This window comes from Strongyloides ratti, assembly GCF_001040885.1.
Source record: "Strongyloides ratti genome assembly S_ratti_ED321, chromosome : 2".
Lineage (NCBI taxonomy): Eukaryota > Metazoa > Nematoda > Chromadorea > Rhabditida > Strongyloididae > Strongyloides > Strongyloides ratti.
This window is the reverse complement of record NC_037308.1, coordinates 6350820-6368309: the sequence shown is the minus strand read 5'-3', so window position 1 is coordinate 6368309 and position 17490 is coordinate 6350820. Positions and strand designations below refer to the sequence as shown.

The following is a 17490-nucleotide window of genomic DNA, read 5'->3' as shown; positions in this document are numbered from 1 at the left end:
ATTCCTTCTTTTTGTGGATGTTTTGAAAATAATATATAGTATAAAGATACCTAACCATCTATTTTTAATGTCGCTACTTATGAAAAGAGGATCAAATTTCAAAACATCATATATTATTTTTCTGCCATATTTAATGAATAATTAGAAATTTATTATTACTCTTATTATTATTATTATTTTTTTTTAGTTAAAGTGAATGAAAGTGAAAAAATAATAATAGATAGAATTTCAATTTAAGAAAATTTATCACTATTTGTGATATTAATGTACTTCTTTATTTTATTTATTTATTTTTTTTAAGTATTATGTGTTAAAAGATTTAGTACAAAAGTAATATGCCATCAATCATTTAATTTCTATTGTTTTCATATTATTATTGTCAAATCATTTTCTCACATCTCATTAATTTATGAAAGATATGTTCATGTCTAGGGTAAGATTATCTTCATTGTTAATTGAAATCAGTGGCAGTTGTGTGAATAGATGTAAGGGAAGCCGACAATTCTCTTAATAATGCTCCATTACATTTATTTGATTTCCTTTAATTAATACAAAGAGATACCTTCTCTTTTAGGTAAAAAAAAATAAAGAATAACTTTATTTTAAGTAATTGAGATGTTGTGTTAGTGGCAAAAACAAAAACACCTTAGATTAATATATACTTAAAAATTTTTATGTTTATTTTAATATGTAACACTTTCTAGTTTAAGAATGATTTTATAAAAATATATATATATTTCTATTTTTTTTTAATAATAATATTTTCTTAGATATTATATATTTTTTTCTAAAAATACATTTTCTAATCTATTTTATCTTTTAAATATGTAATTATGAATAAATAATTAGGAACATTACTAAATATTGAATAATTTAAAGATTTATATCTTCATGTTTATTTATTTATTTTATTTTTTATATTAAATTCATCTTTTTTTTTTATAAATATAAAGCGGTAGATTGTTTATTTTTACTAAATAGTACTTATGTAACAAGAAGGCATCCCTTTGAAGATGTAAGTATTATAAATAAAAGTATATCAAATTCTCTTATATTAAAGTATGTAATTAAAATAATTTAGTTTGTTGAAGGAGAATGTCGTTAAGAGAATATTTACTATAAAAAAAAAAAAAACTAGGAATGTATTATATTGTTAAAGTATGATTAATGTTATTTATTTAAAAATATACTCCAAAATTGAGTATAGTCCTTTTTAATAATTAAAAGTTTTTTTTTAGTAAAAGCTTTTAATCTCACACTTTACCTGTTTTTAGATATTAAGAAGACATTATAAAAAGTTGTTGGTTTAACTTTCAGTATCTCTTATAACTTTTTAGATATTATAAGTTTTTTTTTTTATAATTACCGCTACTATTTTTCTTTCTTTTTTACATAAAAATTAAATCCCTTCAATTAAATTCATTTTAAAGATGTTCTTATTATTCTTGGTTCTAATACCATACTCAAAAGATGAGTGTTGATTGCTTTATATAGAATAAAGTGATTTTCTTTTTAACTATCATTTAAGATAATCTCATTTATTTATTCTTTAAAGACATATATATAGATATCAAGCTTTATTTATAAATGGTCCTTTCTTTGTAAAAAAAAAAAAAGATTGCCGGTATTGTTTTTGATAAAACTACAAATAAGATATTAATATATTAGTATATGTGTCTTAGTAATTATAATATATAACTATATTTATAATATAGAACAGAATTTATATATAAGAATTTACTTGATCTTTAAATTTATATGATCAAGATTAGTCAAAACAAACAGGAATGACACCACCTAAAAACAGATTACAAATGTTTATTACTTTAAAATAATATTTTGTTTTTATAAAAATTTTTTTGTCCTCATACTTTTCATAGATGATATGAAGGATGTCGGCACCAAAAAAAGAAAAAAAAATTTACTTCAAAACAGAGTAGAATTGATTTATTTTTATAAGAAAAGTTAAATATATAATAGTGTTTCGGCATCCTCCTAAAGAGCTATACTTTTAAATAATCTGTCCTTAATTTCAGGTACTGTTGGATGACGGAAACATTTTTTCCCCCTGTCAAGTAATTAATCATTCTTTAACATATTTAACTATTACCACCTAGCGTACATTATTTTTTAAAACTTTTTCAAAAAGCTTTAAAATCTTTTATACAACATCAATTAATCATAAGGTTAACTGTTTAACATATTAATTCAAAATTTTAAATCGGTAAATTTCTTTACTATCAAAGTCCTCCATCTATATAAATGAGTGACATTTTTATAGGAAAAGTAACTAATTAATACCAATTTAGAGTTAGCCATATTTTATTTTTAAAAACCAATTTGTCACCCCTATTTTAATAATTTATAAAACTAATTAAATTTTAAAGAAAAAAAAAACAACAAACTTTTTATTACAACTTATTATCAAGAGAGTAAAAACTCCCCCCTAAAAAAGATACCAATATATAGAAAAAATATTTTAATCATTTTACTTTTATAATAATAAAAATAAACAAATATTTTTATAGATAAAGAATATTTTATTAATAAAAGAATATAATAAAAATTTTTTAACTACCAACTTTTTTAATAATATTATCACTTAATTATTTTTATTATATACTATTAATTATCATAATTCAACAAAATTATCTCCAATTTCTATTATTTTATTTCTACTAGTTATTATATAGTTGTTTTCTTAAATTTTAATCTAAAATAAATTTAGTTATCATAATAGTATATTTTATCTTATGTGTTAAGTTATATTTTATCATAATATAAACTTTAATTAATTGAAGTTAATAAATCTGATCAAATAAAATTATCTATCTTTATATTTATTATGTATTTCTTAATAATGTATATTTTTTTTTTAGTTATAAAAATGTTTTTATTAATTTCCTTTATATTACTTAAGTAATTAAAACATCTGTTATGTTATTATATTAATTGTACTTTAATCAATTATGTATTATATTAATAAGATGTAATAAGATTTTTCAATAATATTGTTTATTATAATTGAAACAAAAAAAAAACCCTCTTTTTTTTTTAGTTTACATTGATGGCAATATTTTTAAGAATCAAACAAAAGAACAAAATAATTTATAAATATTATGATTTTAAATATCAATATCTTTTTATTTAATTATTTATACTATAATACAAAGGTACTTTAGAAGAATTGAATTGAAGTGATCTTCTTCAAATAATACCTCTTTCTTTATTTATCACACCTTATAAGTATAAATATAACATATTTTATTTACTTTTAACTTGTATCATTATCAGATACTTTGAAAATGTAAACCATATTTCAAGAATGATGTTTCTTTATCCACTTATTACAAATATATTTCTACTTGACCAGAACTCTTCACGTAATCAAGGAATCTCTTTCTCTTATATATTACTGTTACGTAATTGAGAAATACTTTCAATATTTACTTACAATATTATCAACCTCTCAATTACTATATATTAATGAAATTACATAACTTTTACCATTATATTTTAATCATGATAATTTTTCTAAAATAATATTTTACTTTTTACTAATTAACAATCATAACTTTGTTTTTTAATTGTAATTAACTAAATACATATGTATATATAACTTAATTATTATTTAACTTCATAAATATATATATGGATAGATTTTACATGTGATTAAGTTTCATTTACATAATCCTTTCCTTAAAATCTTAACTTTTCAGCATAAATGTGTTAAGAGTCAGTCAGTGAAAATTACATTAATAATCTTTCACGCTAATTAACCTTAAATTCATTATATATTTTTAATTTCTATGATAATACTAATCTTTTTATCTGATCTTTATCTTTAAATATGGATAGATAACACATACAAACAACTATACATAATTTACTTAAATATATTTATATAATAATATATATTCATTTAAAATATATATTAGACAATGATGTATGAGGTTAAATTATATATATATAAATTGTAACTTTTAAATAATAATGGGATTTAGATTGTTTTAAAAGATTATTTTAATAATTTAATAATTTTGAACTATATTAAAAGATAGGTGTCATCAATATCTCAAGATAATATAATTTTGATAAAAAATCTTTTTCCTCTTCTTAAAGCTATTCAATTGTGATAATTATCTAATGAATAATATAATAGGAAAAATATTATATAGCTTAAAGTATTTTGACTATCTAAGTAACATAAACTTTATTGTGCTAGAAGTTTTTATAACATCATTAAAAGTTTATGTTTAATTTTTAAGGGTATATTTTACCGGATATTATTAATTAAATTTATCTATAATTAACTATTAATATAATATATATATTTTTTTAATCTAATTATTAAGTTATATTGTTAGGTAAACAATTTTATATAATCTGTTTCCTATTTAAGTTTATGTTTTTTCAAGCTATTATATTATTCATTTAATATAAATATATTAAGATTAAAAATATAATAGTATTATTAAAACAATCATTGTTATTATTAAAATTATACCCATATATATTTATAGTAATAAGGAAATTAAAAAAGTTTGCCCCATATAATTTTATACTTATATTCACACCCCCTTACTTCTTTTTTTTTTTATAAATAGATAAGATAAACATAGTGTTTTTATATATAACCCCCCTACTCTATATATATTTTTTTTTAAAAGGCGTGAATATTTTTATGTTATAGATATAAATTAATCGTACAAAAATTACAATTATATTCAATATTATATAGATTATAATATTTAAGTGTTATTTATTTAATATATATATTTTTTTTTTAATTTCAGATAATATTTTGTTATTTTGATTCTAAAAATAATATAAATATTAAAAAGAAAAAAAAAATAATAGTTATTATTGTAAGAAGTAGCAATATTTAAAAATATAAATTTTAAAAAATGCTCCTTCTTTATATATATATAATACCATTATTATTTTTTACTATTACAAAATGCCTCCCATCAACATATGTTGAGGAGGGAAATTTGGAGGATGGAAATGTTAATATTCCAACATCATTTTGGATAACAATTGAATTATTATCAGTTGATTGGAAACAAGGATGTTTGACACAGGCTAATTGTGGTAAACCACGTCTTCAAATGTCGAAGGCACTTATATTATCTGAGGAGAAGGTGTCTGTTTCATGGCCGGTGACAAGTCAAATGTTTCAGGTAATTTTATTTTTTTTTTTTACAAATCATATAATTTAAAGATTACTATCAATTACTTATCAATTAAATGATTTTTACAACATTTAATTGTTTTCGGTAGACTTTTTATAAAATAAAAAAGGTTACAATGTCAGATGTTAGCTGTTTCTTTTTGAACTGCTTACGCAATTACTCATATTACTTTACCTTTTTTATTTTTGTTGATTATTATTCCTTTAATTTAATATATATACCGCCAATTAATATGTTACAATTACATACTTTTTAAATAATCTTTTAAATATATATTTATTTACTATTATTATTATTATTATTTTTAATTTTAGGATGGACCAAAAACATTTGTATCATCATGGAATTCTGGTACACCTGAAGAAGTATCATTAACATGTCAAGTTATTGGTATTGATCCACAATATGGTTTTACAAGAGTTTGTGATGAGACACATCCAATAAAATTATTTAAACACCAAATTATTGATGATTATATGGTAAGTAAAACTGAGATAATTATCTTAGTAGTATATAAATATATCTATTAATACTAGTTGGATAAAAAAATTTTTTTATAACGGTTATTAAGTTTATAAATAACCTTATATTATTACCTCATTAACATATACAAGAATCATCAGCAGGTGATTATAATCAACTTAGTATAGTATATTTAATCCACCTGGATCAATATAATAAAAGATAGATTCCCTGCTGATTCTTATTTGCTTGCCTTTTGGAGGTCAGAGTTTAACTTGAAAAAAAAAACAATCTTTTGTAAAGAATGACCTTAGTAGATGTAAGAATGTGGTTAAGTAAATTAGCTTCATAATTCTTTATTCTGATGCAATAGATATTATTGTTTATATATATAATAATATTTTTTTCATTTAAAAACATCTAATTATATACTTTTTTTTTTTTTAGAAAAATAATGAAGATAAATTAAATTCACAAAATAATGATGATGAAATAAAAGGAAAAATGATAGTTGAAGTTAGAGGGCAATGTTTTAATGCAACATTAACTATACGTAAACATATAAAAAGATGTCCTTGGTGTCCAAAGAAAAAAGAACCAATATTTGAGGTTACTGGTGATCAAGATATAGATCCACAATCACAACCTTTAGGATTCCTTCAAGATCAATCATTTCATCTTACAATTATAATATTACTTGCTGTAATAGCATTTTTAACATCATTAGCCTTCGCCTGCCTCCTCATAACACATCTAAGACAAAAAAGAAATGGTAATAAATTAAAGTCAAATGTTTCACAGGCATCAACAAATAATTCTACAGGACCTAGGACAATGGTTAAATTAACAAGACCAATACCATCACATTACCATCAAGCATATATGTATATGCCACCAACAAATTCTGGAACACTACCTAAAAAGACAATAATTAAAGGTCATTATGACTTAACAGATCATACATATTCAGTGGCTGCTGATTTAATAAGATCAGATGCAGAAGAGTCTGGTTATGAAACACCATGGGAAAAAAAACCACATGTTCAGTCTCCACCAATACCATATTGGCAGGGGCATCCAGTAACTGGAAGATCAACAGAAATAACATCACCACCACATTGTATGAATGATAATGGATTAGGAAGAGGAAATTATATAGCATTAGTTCAGGAGAGAGGATATTCATCTGGTAATAGTACCTCAACAACTAGTGCAAATTCCTCAATTAATAATGGTCCACAAAATGATTCGGGTTTAGAACATTATTAATATAAAAAAAAACAACAAAAATTTAAAAAAGAAATATATATATATAAAATAATTTAATTTAATATAATACTAATCAACAAAAATGAATTACAAATATTAAGTTATTAATATCTTTGATGAGCTTAACAAAAATGTACATAAATTCAACCTGAATGACAATTTTAAATCCGATGAATCTCATTTTTTTTTATCATGTAGTTTCCAGTAGAATAATTTTACTTTAATACTAAAAGTATATTATATAATAATAAATAACAACTAATAAAAAAAAATAATTTTAATTATTAAAACTTGTATATATTTTAAATTTTTTTTTATCTCGGTTATTTATGTTTTAATAATTGTTAAATTCCAACATTGTAAAATTAAAATAAACGACATTATAGTATTACTTCTATTTATATAAAAATTTGCCTATAAATAAAGTACATGATAAGTAATATAGTTTTCCATAAAATATAAACAAAAGAATTGACAATAATTGATATATGATACCAAAAAAGATTAAAAAAAAAAGAGAGAGTTGTTTAAACATTTGAATGTTAATTAATATTCCAAATGTTTGATGATTGTAGATTTTATAAAACAAATAAACTTTCTTTTTAAATTAAGAAATAATTTGTTATGATTGTATATATATAACAAGACTATAAAAGAAAATTTTTTTGATTCTGTCCTTCACCTAAAACATCTACCTTAAGATTAATACTCAACATTTTTATCTTATTTTATAATTACTTTTTATTTTCTCTTAAAAATCAAGATTATTTTCACAAAAATAATATCTGATCATTTAAATTATTTTGATAGCTATTTTCTCATTAATAAATATTTTTGATAAAATAAATAATGAAAAAAGAAAGAAACCAAAAATTAATAATATAATGATAAAAATAATAAGATTTAGATAAAGAAAGAGTAACATTTTATTTTCAATTTATTTATTAGGATAATACAAATTATTTTTTTATTTTTTAAAGATGTAAAAAGACTGTTATTAATGTGTAAATAAATTTCAACAAAAGTTATCTTTTAATCATATAAAAATAAAAAAGTTTTCAATATACAAAAAAAAAACTGTTTACCAATAGATACAAAAAGAAAATATTTCTAAAAAAAAGATTCTTTTCTTAAATTGTTCTTTTACCTTTCAAAGAATATAATTGAAATCATTTTAATGTCAAAAGTTTAATCTTTTATCATTTTCAAATATCATCGGGAACTAAAATAATATCTATTTCAAAAAAAAAAGAAGATATTACTCTTAGGTATATTGATAATCTAATAGCAAAAAGTAACTTTAAAAATATTTATTATCGAGACATAATTTTGTGTAAAATGCAATCCTGTGACATTCACTAAACGGAATATTTTAAGGTAAAATTTGTGAAAAATGACATTTAGTTTATTTTTAAAATATAATTGATATCTTATTTTTAAAAAAGAAAGAAAATAAATAAATTTAATAGATTGGAGATGCTTACATAATCACGTAAATGTTGAAACTTTTTTAACCTCATTTAGTTAATTTTACCTTTGCCCTGACAATATTTAATAAATTGAAGATAAGTTATATAGTTATGTATTACAACAAAAGATAAAGAAAATTTTTAAATATTATATATTTTTTAATGGATGGCACTACCTGTAGTTTTTGATTTAATGGATAATTAATAGCTGTACTTTCTTATAAAGATTATATATTTAATAATGTATTATTTTATATATTAAGCTTTTTTTACATCTTTTAAAATATATGACATTTGCCAATGGGTTTATCTTTAATAGTTATATAATATCAAAAGGAGGAGTTATTGGTGATGTTCATGAGTATAAAAATAAATTAAAATCATTGACATTTTCAGTTGTCATTGACAATGTTAACTTCATCGTTTTTTGTTTTTGTTACTGCTCTTGTTGGGTTTGCTGTTTTAACAGTAACACAAGGAAACAATGACAAAATTGATAAATTACCTGGTTTAAATTTTGATATTAATTTTAATCATTATTCTGGATATTTTCAAGTATCAGAAAATCATTTCTTACATTATTGGTTTGTAGAATCTCAAGGAAATCCAGAAAAAGACCCTGTTATCTTTTGGTTTAATGGTGGTCCAGGTAAATATTTAATTTGTAGTATATAAAAAAAATTATTGTTAATGATTTATAGGTTGTTCAAGTATTGATGGTCTTCTTAATGAAATGGGACCATACACTACTGCTGAGGATGGAAAAACATTAAAAGAAAATCCATATGCTTGGAATAAACTTGCTAATGTTATGTATATTGAATCACCAGCTGGTGTTGGATATTCATACAGTTCAGATGGAAACACAACAACAAATGATGATCAAACTGCTTTAGAAAATTATAATGCTGTTAAGGAATTTTATAAATTATATCCACAATTCCGTCGTAATCCTTTGTTTATTATGGCTGAGTCATATGGAGGTGTATATGGACCATCATTAACAGCAAAAATTGTTGAAGGAATGAATGATTTCAAGATTAATCTTAAAGGTATGGCTATCGGAAATGGTTATGTTAATGAGAAATTGAATGTTGATACTTCTGTAAGATTTGCCTATGGACATGGAATTATTGATGAAAAAATCTGGACAACTCTTGAACAAGAATGTTGCCATGGATGTATTGAAAGTTGTGATTTGACAGCAGTTGAAGGACATTGTGCACGTATTGTTGAAGATATTTTCCAATTTTTATGGTTTGGAGGACTTAATCCATATGATTTATATAGAAATTGTGATCCAAATCCAGATGTTAACTCAAAGAAGATGGAAGCAATCCAACGTGGTGTTACATTCCTCCGATCTATTCCATCATACAGTCGTCTTTTTAAAGCCGATTTATATCGAAAATACAGTCAACCAAGAGTTATGGGAGCTTCTGTTCCATGTCTTAATGATAGTGAACTTGTCTCTTACATGAATTCCAAAGAAACCCGTGAAGCTCTTCATATTCCAGAATCAGTTCAAAGTTGGGATATTTGTTCTGACAAAATTACCACATCATACCAAAAACAATACACTGATATGACACCTTTCTTCAAAACAATTATTGAGGGAAATGTAAGAATTCTTTTGTACTATGGAGATACAGATATGGCATGTAACTTTATGATGGGACAACAATTTGCATCCTCCCTCGGTCTCAAGAGAAGAATTTCTAAACAACCATGGAAATTTGATAGACAAATTGCTGGGTTCAAAACAATATATGATGGTTTGACATTCTTGACAGTTCGTGGTGCAGGACATATGGCTCCACAATGGAAAGCTCCACAAATGTATTATGCCATTCAACAATTCCTCATGAACCATCCAATTTAATGATACCTGACCTGAAGTCTCAGTAAACAGGTAATTAACAAGTTGTGTTTAACTCGCATTAAGTGTATACAGCTTATTAAAGGTACGTATACTATTTTTATGTTTTTGCTGTATACAAATTATAAACTGTATGGTTTGTACAGAAATAGTACAGCTAATTTTTTGTTATAACTGAAATAAAAGTTTATTTATTTTATCTAATTAATTATTATGTGCACATACAAATTCCTTTAAATTACTATTGTTTTTTATAAAGAAAATATAGTATTCTAATTTCCAAAGTTTTATTAATGTTAAAAAAAAAGTTAAGATAAATCAAAAGAATAAACATTGGTATTTGATCAAATGATTGAAAGAATATTTTAAAAGTTTGAATAACTACAAATTCTTTGGAAAGGAAAAAATAAAATTGTGGACAAAAAATGATCTTTTGGATTTTTTTTTTTAAAATTTGAATTTTATTTTTTCACTAAATACCATTTATTAAAATTTTTTTTAAAACGACTTCCTAATCAAAACATTAATTTAAACTTTACAAAGTTTAGCTAGGAAAAAATTTAAAAAGTTCATCTTAAAAATACTTTAAATAATTTGCTTGCCAATAAAACTAGTTGCACGTTTTGTCTATCATTTTAATGATTTTTTACTGATTCATTTTATAAACAAAAAGTAGTGGTAAAATAATTGTTTGAAAAAAAAAACGATGAAAATTTATTTTCTCAAAGAGAACTTTAGAGAAAAAAATCTGTTTTATTTTAAGTCTTTATTTTTTACCCTTCTCCTACTAACCTGATAAAATTTAAGTTTAATATCTATTTTTCTGGAAAATGGAAATAAATAATGTTGCTGAATCTATGAGAAAAATCCTAAAAGAATCAAGATATACAGGTAACTTTCTTGAGTAATTCGGTTCTAAATTTTATACTAATATATTTTCAGTTGAACAAAGTATGAAACAATTTGATGATATGATAAGTGATCTTATTTTTGAGCAAGGATGCGTACTTGAAAAGATTTTATTGGATCAACTTCCTCAAGAAATAGTGGATATGACGAATAAAAAATACTTGGAATTGAGATATGAGGCTTTAGCTGATAATAGTATTTCAAATGTAGAAGATACGATGTACTATTTTGATCGTCTACGTGAAAAAGTTAAAAAGGGACATGCCACAGATGTTGAAGAAAAAGTTTATAACACCATAAAATCATGTGGAAAGTCAAAATAGCATGGTTTATTATATTAAGATTTTATATGAATTATTTATTTCACACGATATATATAGAAAAATGGTATATTAGAAATTTCCTATGTGTATGTAACTAACTTTTGTAAAGAAGAAAAATTAAGTAAATAAATTTATAACTATACCTTATATTTTTTTTATTTTCTCCATAAAGTTTTTTTATTTCTATTACAGTATTAAAGATTTGTTTCCCCAATTGAAGTAAAGTAATAGTTAGTTTTATTGTGTGATACGATAAAAATACTTCGCTAAGAGATTCTACCATTATTTTTTTGTTTTGGAAATTTTTAAGTCATTTGTTTTTATAACTTAGTTGTTTTAAAGTATATTATTTAATAGTCATATAATTAGTATAATTTACAATGGTTTGAAGTTAACATTGCTACACAATTAAACTAATGTTTTGTAATACGACTATAACAAAAATAAATTTAAATAATGTGACTATGTAATTTATTGAAAACAACCAATAATAATAACATTTATGCACTTTTTTAAATTAGAATAATATTATATATTTATGAAAAACATTTTTCTTAAACTATATTAATAAAAAGTTGAAATATGGTACTTGAGCCAAATATATTTTATGTTTAAAAAAAATTACACCATATCAATATTTCAAAGAATCATAAAAACCCAATGATATTTCAATTGTTAATGGATGCTCAAAATAAAAACAAAAAGTAAAGCCTTATTAGATTATTAATAAAGGATTTACACAAAAACCATAAATTAAGCAGCACTTTTACAATTGTGAAGTTGAGTTGCCATTGAAAGTTTCTGTTAAATCATCATCATCAGGTTTATCTCTAGTTGAATTTTGTAAAAACCTTATGTTGCCACGTTGTCTAACTTCAGCAGCACTAGGTGGAATACGATTTAATTTTTCTTCTTTATCAATAACGTCATCCTTTTTTTTGTCATTATTAGATTGTGTTTGTTCTTGGACATTTGGTGCATTAGCACTAGTAATAGAAGAAAAACCAATAAAAGATAAGAAAAAATTAAAAATAATAATCAATGATTCAAAAACAAATGTCCAAAAAGTGGAATGAACATTTCTAACCAGCCGCATCGACGATACTTTATTTTCATTCTGAATTAACAAACAATTAAACAGAAAATTACAAGAGAAAAATTATTTTTATAAATTAATTATGTATCTAAGTATAGAATTAAAACGCTAGAAGGATTCTTAGAAATTCCTTTTCTAAAAATAATAAAATGAACCAATTCCATGAAAGGAAAAAAATATTTTAAAAGCAAACCTACAGGAATAACTAAAACTGTTGTTGATGGTGTAAGTTGAAGTTCCAAAAAGTCTTTTTCAAATTCAATCAGTTCCTTTCTTGGATATGCTTGGACAATAGCAAAATCGGTTGTCATTTTCTTCTCATTGATAATAGCATCTTTCAATACTTGAAGTTTGTCTTTTGATTGAAATTCTTTTACAATAGTTTTACCATCTGGAAAACGTATTTGAACACGGCAAACATCTGTTGGAATTGATGTTATTTTTGGAGCACTTGGTTTAGAAACATCTCCAGCCATCATATTTTTAAGACGTTCCTCTTCTTCAAGTTGTTTGTCTTTTCTTTCAAGTGCCATTTGCTCTAATATTCTCTTTTTATAAGCAGCATCTTCTTGTTTTTGTTTTTTTATTGCAGCAGCAGCTTCTTTCAATTCAAGTTCTTTGGCACGTTCTTTTGTCTCAAGCATAGCCTTACCATCCATTCTTCTACGGAGTTCTCTTTCTCTAGCCTCAGCTTGTTCAGCTTCAGCTTTCTTAGCTTTGCGTTCAGCAATTAACTTCTGAGCATGAATAGCTTTCTCTTCTTTAGTCATTCCGCTCCACTCGGTTTCAATGTACCCATTATCAATAGCAAATTTTTTAAAAGCGTTTGATATTTTATCAACAAATATACTCTCATCACATTCCTCAATTAATGTTATAACATCAATTGGTTTTGCATCAGTACCAATAAAATAAACAGAAGGGAATAATGGATTTTTATCTAAAAATGAAATAGATTGATAAATATCAGGAGAAACATACAGATACAACTAAATTGTCTTGCTGAAAGAGAATTTTCTTCAACCTTAATTGCAACATAAGGTACACTAAAGAATGATGGATCAATTAGAGTCCATAACTCTTCCATACGTAAAGTCTCAGGATTATTTGATTCTAAAAATTAAAAAATAATAATAATGATAATATTAAAACCACGTACCATAATTATGATGAAGATAAACAATAAACAATGCTTTATCAGCTTTACACTTAGAAACGGCTTCAGCTACACTTCCTTCAAACCAGACCATATTGTTATAAAAGAAACTTTAATACAACCTAAAATAACAAAAGACACGTATAAAAAGGAAAGATTTGTTTTGATATTAATTTACATGACCAATAAACACTTTTATTTAAATTTTCGTTTCAAGATTACCACTAAAATCCAATAGTTAAAAAAAACTTTTGTTAGAAAATAATAGATAAACATTGTCTGCCTCTTTAACATTATTGTATCATTTTTTAATGATTATATAGATATATTTATATAATGGAAGGTAAATTCGAAAAGCTAGATTTGATTATTGATAAATTGAAAATTAAAAAGTACAAAAAGTTTGTTAAAGTTTCTGAAAAAGAGATGTATGTTTTTTATTTATTTTTAAATATTTATATTTTGTAGAAAAAAATATACAGAGCAAGAACTTATTCAAGAAGACAATTATATATGTGATGGTTATAATTTTGTTCAATATTATAATAATAAGAATTACAAATTTGATCGTCGGGTATGTTTACTTAAAATCACTAGATTTTTAAAATTTATTTTAGATAGTATTTTATATTAATTTGTCAAATCCTGATTCCCTACAATTAATAAAGAAGTCGGGTTATTGTGTAGAATACACAACTTTTCTTAACGAAGCAATTTTTCATCCTATATGTAAAAGCCTATGGAAACGAACTAAATATTTTGAAGACATATCTATTCTTGAATCACTATCATCCGGTAGAAGAATAATTACTTATGATAATGTACATACAAGTTACCTTCGAAATGAACCAAATCTTTTATATTTATTATCTCATTTTATTGATCAATCAACTTTCTTTTTTGATAATTTATCATTTCTTGTAGACAAGTCTTTCTTTAATAATGATGTTTCAGAAAATTTTTTTATTAAATTAATTAATATTCTTAGAAATTTTGGTGCTATTGTATATCATAGAAAGGCACAACTTTATGATAATAAAAATGTAATAGTTTTAACTGATTTATCAAGTAGTAAAATTGATGATAATGTCAAAACTTTTTATGATGTCAAAATAGCTCATATCAATTTAGTATACGATAGTATTTGGCATAAAAAAGTTGTAGATATGGATCCTTATCTTTTGTAGCAACGTCTCCTTTTTTACCTTTGTATATTTAATTATTAACTTTTTCTTTTATTACTAACGTAAAATAAAATTGTTTTTTCACTTTACAAAATTGTCTTTTTTTTAGTTTTTTTTATGTACTTTGTATAGAATATTCCGACTCTTACATAAAAATTTTGCTATAAACAAAAACGGATGCTTTATGTAAAGTTGAAACTTTTTATCAAAGTTTTTACTTATGCAACAAAATCCACATTAGAAGCAGCTTACTGTATTAAAATTTAAATAATATTTATAATGCTTTACTTCAAATAAGAAATATACACAAATAGATAAATATATAACTCATAATATAATAATAAAATTACACAAAAATATATAAAATTAGTTGTTATTTAAGATATGCTGATTTCTAGAACGATCTATTTAGTTGCAGTAGGTAATATTTTTCCATCGAAGTACAAATATTCCTCGCGTTTTAACTGTTCCTAAATAGAGGTTGACCCAATCTTCTTGTTTTACGAATGTTATGTCTAAATGCTGATGGCGGTGTTTCAAATGCGTCAAATCGTGAAGAGACCTCCCCATCATTTATCTCCTCACCAATAATTTCTTTTTCATCCATAATATTGTTATTGCCAGAAATATTGATAGGAGGGCGACTGAGGCAACTACTGTTTAGAGAACAAATTGTACTATCCAAAGTTCTGTCGACCACATTGAAATAGTCAAGATCTACGTGATTTAAAGCTGCCATCCTTTCGGAGAGACTAATTCTAGGATCTTCAACGTCATATTTTTCACCACTATCTCCTTGAGTATTGCTACCAAATGAAATACTAAAAATAATTTCTACATTTTAAAAATACCACATTCCAACATACCATTTGATGAAAGATTTTCTATTCTCTACAAGAACAAATAACACCGGAGAAACTAAAAAGACCAGTAATATGAATTGGAAGGACAATTCAAGTAGACCAACGACCGAGGTAATATTATCCATGACTCTTGATGAAAAAAAAGTCACACTGACATATAAATAGTCATCTTGAACTTATATACCAATATTTTTTCTTACAGGCATATTTTATCATCAACAATCACTTATAGATTATCTTACTTTTTGACATAAAAATAAGTCATAAATCTTTTATTTGTAAGAAATTTTAAGTTTGATATGGTATAAAAATTTCTAACTGAAATTGTTAGAATAAGTAACTGAAAAAATGTAAATATTTTGATCTATGTTTCGGAATGATATTAAAAAGATAATTCAAAATAAAAAATATTTTAATCAATTTATCAATTTACTTTTATATTATCAAGAATTAAATATCAATAAACAAAAAATTTGCATTATAGATGTATTTTTAAAAATTTTTTAAATGTTATTATTTATTAAATTCTTTCAATTTCACATGATAGTTATTAATTAATTGTTAGAGTATTTTTATTTTCTAATAAAATTTGTTTAATGGCACATATTAGTTTAATTTTTAATATGTTAATTGTCTATAAATATATCCTTTTTTTCCTTGTATTATTGATTCTACTTCATCATTGGATTTAATGTGAAATGAATTTACACAAAGTTTCTATGGTAACTAAGAAGTACACAATTAGGAAAAGTATTTAGAATTTAACAGTAATTATTATGATTATAATATATTTATTTTATATTATTTTACATATTATATAAATAGACTAATAGAAATGGCAAGTAATGATAAAGCACCAGATTCAAGAAGAGGTTTTATTTTAAGAATAGCTTCACACATATTAAGTTTAAATCTAGTGGAAGAGAAACTACCAAATCTTCAGGCAATATATGACTTTTGTGATACTGATATAAAGACATTAGTAATTAGTCGCAGTGAACAAGTAAGTTATTTACCAGTAATTTATAAAGTTTTTTATTATTTATAGCGTGGAAGAGTAGACATATCAAATAAATTTGATCCATCAAAACCAGCATTACTTCATGTTGTTTTTGTTAAAAATGAAGAATCTCCTCTAGAAGTAGAAACTTATAAAACATCAATAAATGTCATTGCTGTTAAAGGTGCCTCAGGTGGATATACAACTTTAGGAACAATACAAAATGTATTTAATGAAGTTGTTGGGAAAAAAATTTCATTAACTAATAATGATACAATAGATCAAGAAAATGATTTTTTTGATAAAAAAGATGATTCTTTTGATTTAATACAAGAAATAAGACATTGGAAAAAACGTGGAAATACAAAGGAAGATCCAGGTCATTATTGGGATTACTTTGAAATACTTGAAGAAAAATATTTTAGTAAAATAGATAATTCTGAAAATGTTCTTGATTTTATGGAAACATGTGAAGATTGTATTGAAAATTTATGGCAAACTGATCCAGGATATCCAGAAAAAAGGATGGTAAAATTAATTAATTCAATTTCAAAAGAACTAATAAAAATGATACTAAAAGTTATTGATGAAGATGAAATATGGATAAGTGATAAATCTTTAAATGATTTGAATGTATCATTAAATCTTTTGGAATCATGGAATTATTCTGTTAAAATATTGACAG

At 23.3% G+C, this 17490-nt stretch overlaps 7 protein-coding genes across 7 annotated transcripts; 5 read left to right on the top strand and 2 right to left on the bottom strand.

Moving 5' to 3' along the window:
• Window positions 1-409: 409 nt before the first annotated feature.
• SRAE_2000202700 (Hypothetical protein) lies at window positions 410-4889 on the top strand (the record flags this gene model as incomplete). The annotated part of the gene is made up of 3 exons (XM_024653048.1): window positions 410-485; window positions 954-1015; window positions 4797-4889. 3 exons carry the CDS (start codon window positions 410-412, stop codon window positions 4887-4889), a joined length of 231 nt encoding a protein of 76 aa, XP_024506563.1.
• Window positions 4890-4907: 18 nt separating this feature from the next.
• On the top strand, window positions 4908-6926 carry SRAE_2000202600 (Hypothetical protein; the record flags this gene model as incomplete). Its single annotated transcript, XM_024653047.1, has 3 exons — window positions 4908-5183; window positions 5510-5674; window positions 6105-6926. The coding sequence occupies 3 exons, from the start codon at window positions 4908-4910 to the stop codon at window positions 6924-6926; spliced, it is 1263 nt and encodes a 420-aa protein (XP_024506562.1).
• A 1877-nt stretch (window positions 6927-8803) lies between these two features.
• SRAE_2000202500 (Lysosomal protective protein) lies at window positions 8804-10277 on the top strand (the record flags this gene model as incomplete). Its single annotated transcript, XM_024653046.1, has 2 exons — window positions 8804-9044; window positions 9097-10277. 2 exons carry the CDS (start codon window positions 8804-8806, stop codon window positions 10275-10277), a joined length of 1422 nt encoding a protein of 473 aa, XP_024506561.1.
• Window positions 10278-11104: 827 nt separating this feature from the next.
• SRAE_2000202400 (Hypothetical protein) lies at window positions 11105-11506 on the top strand (the record flags this gene model as incomplete). Its single annotated transcript, XM_024653045.1, has 2 exons — window positions 11105-11165; window positions 11217-11506. The coding sequence occupies 2 exons, from the start codon at window positions 11105-11107 to the stop codon at window positions 11504-11506; spliced, it is 351 nt and encodes a 116-aa protein (XP_024506560.1).
• A 766-nt stretch (window positions 11507-12272) lies between these two features.
• SRAE_2000202300 (BcDNA.GH10229) lies at window positions 12273-13852 on the bottom strand (the record flags this gene model as incomplete). The annotated part of the gene is made up of 4 exons (XM_024653044.1): window positions 12273-12623; window positions 12800-13542; window positions 13584-13715; window positions 13762-13852. The coding sequence occupies 4 exons, from the start codon at window positions 13850-13852 to the stop codon at window positions 12273-12275; spliced, it is 1317 nt and encodes a 438-aa protein (XP_024506559.1).
• Window positions 13853-14094: 242 nt separating this feature from the next.
• Window positions 14095-14945, top strand: SRAE_2000202200 (BRCT domain-containing protein; the record flags this gene model as incomplete). The annotated part of the gene is made up of 3 exons (XM_024653043.1): window positions 14095-14186; window positions 14227-14332; window positions 14376-14945. 3 exons carry the CDS (start codon window positions 14095-14097, stop codon window positions 14943-14945), a joined length of 768 nt encoding a protein of 255 aa, XP_024506558.1.
• A 457-nt stretch (window positions 14946-15402) lies between these two features.
• SRAE_2000202100 (Hypothetical protein) lies at window positions 15403-15930 on the bottom strand (the record flags this gene model as incomplete). Its single annotated transcript, XM_024653042.1, has 2 exons — window positions 15403-15763; window positions 15809-15930. 2 exons carry the CDS (start codon window positions 15928-15930, stop codon window positions 15403-15405), a joined length of 483 nt encoding a protein of 160 aa, XP_024506557.1.
• Between the last annotated feature and the right edge of the window lie 1560 nt (window positions 15931-17490).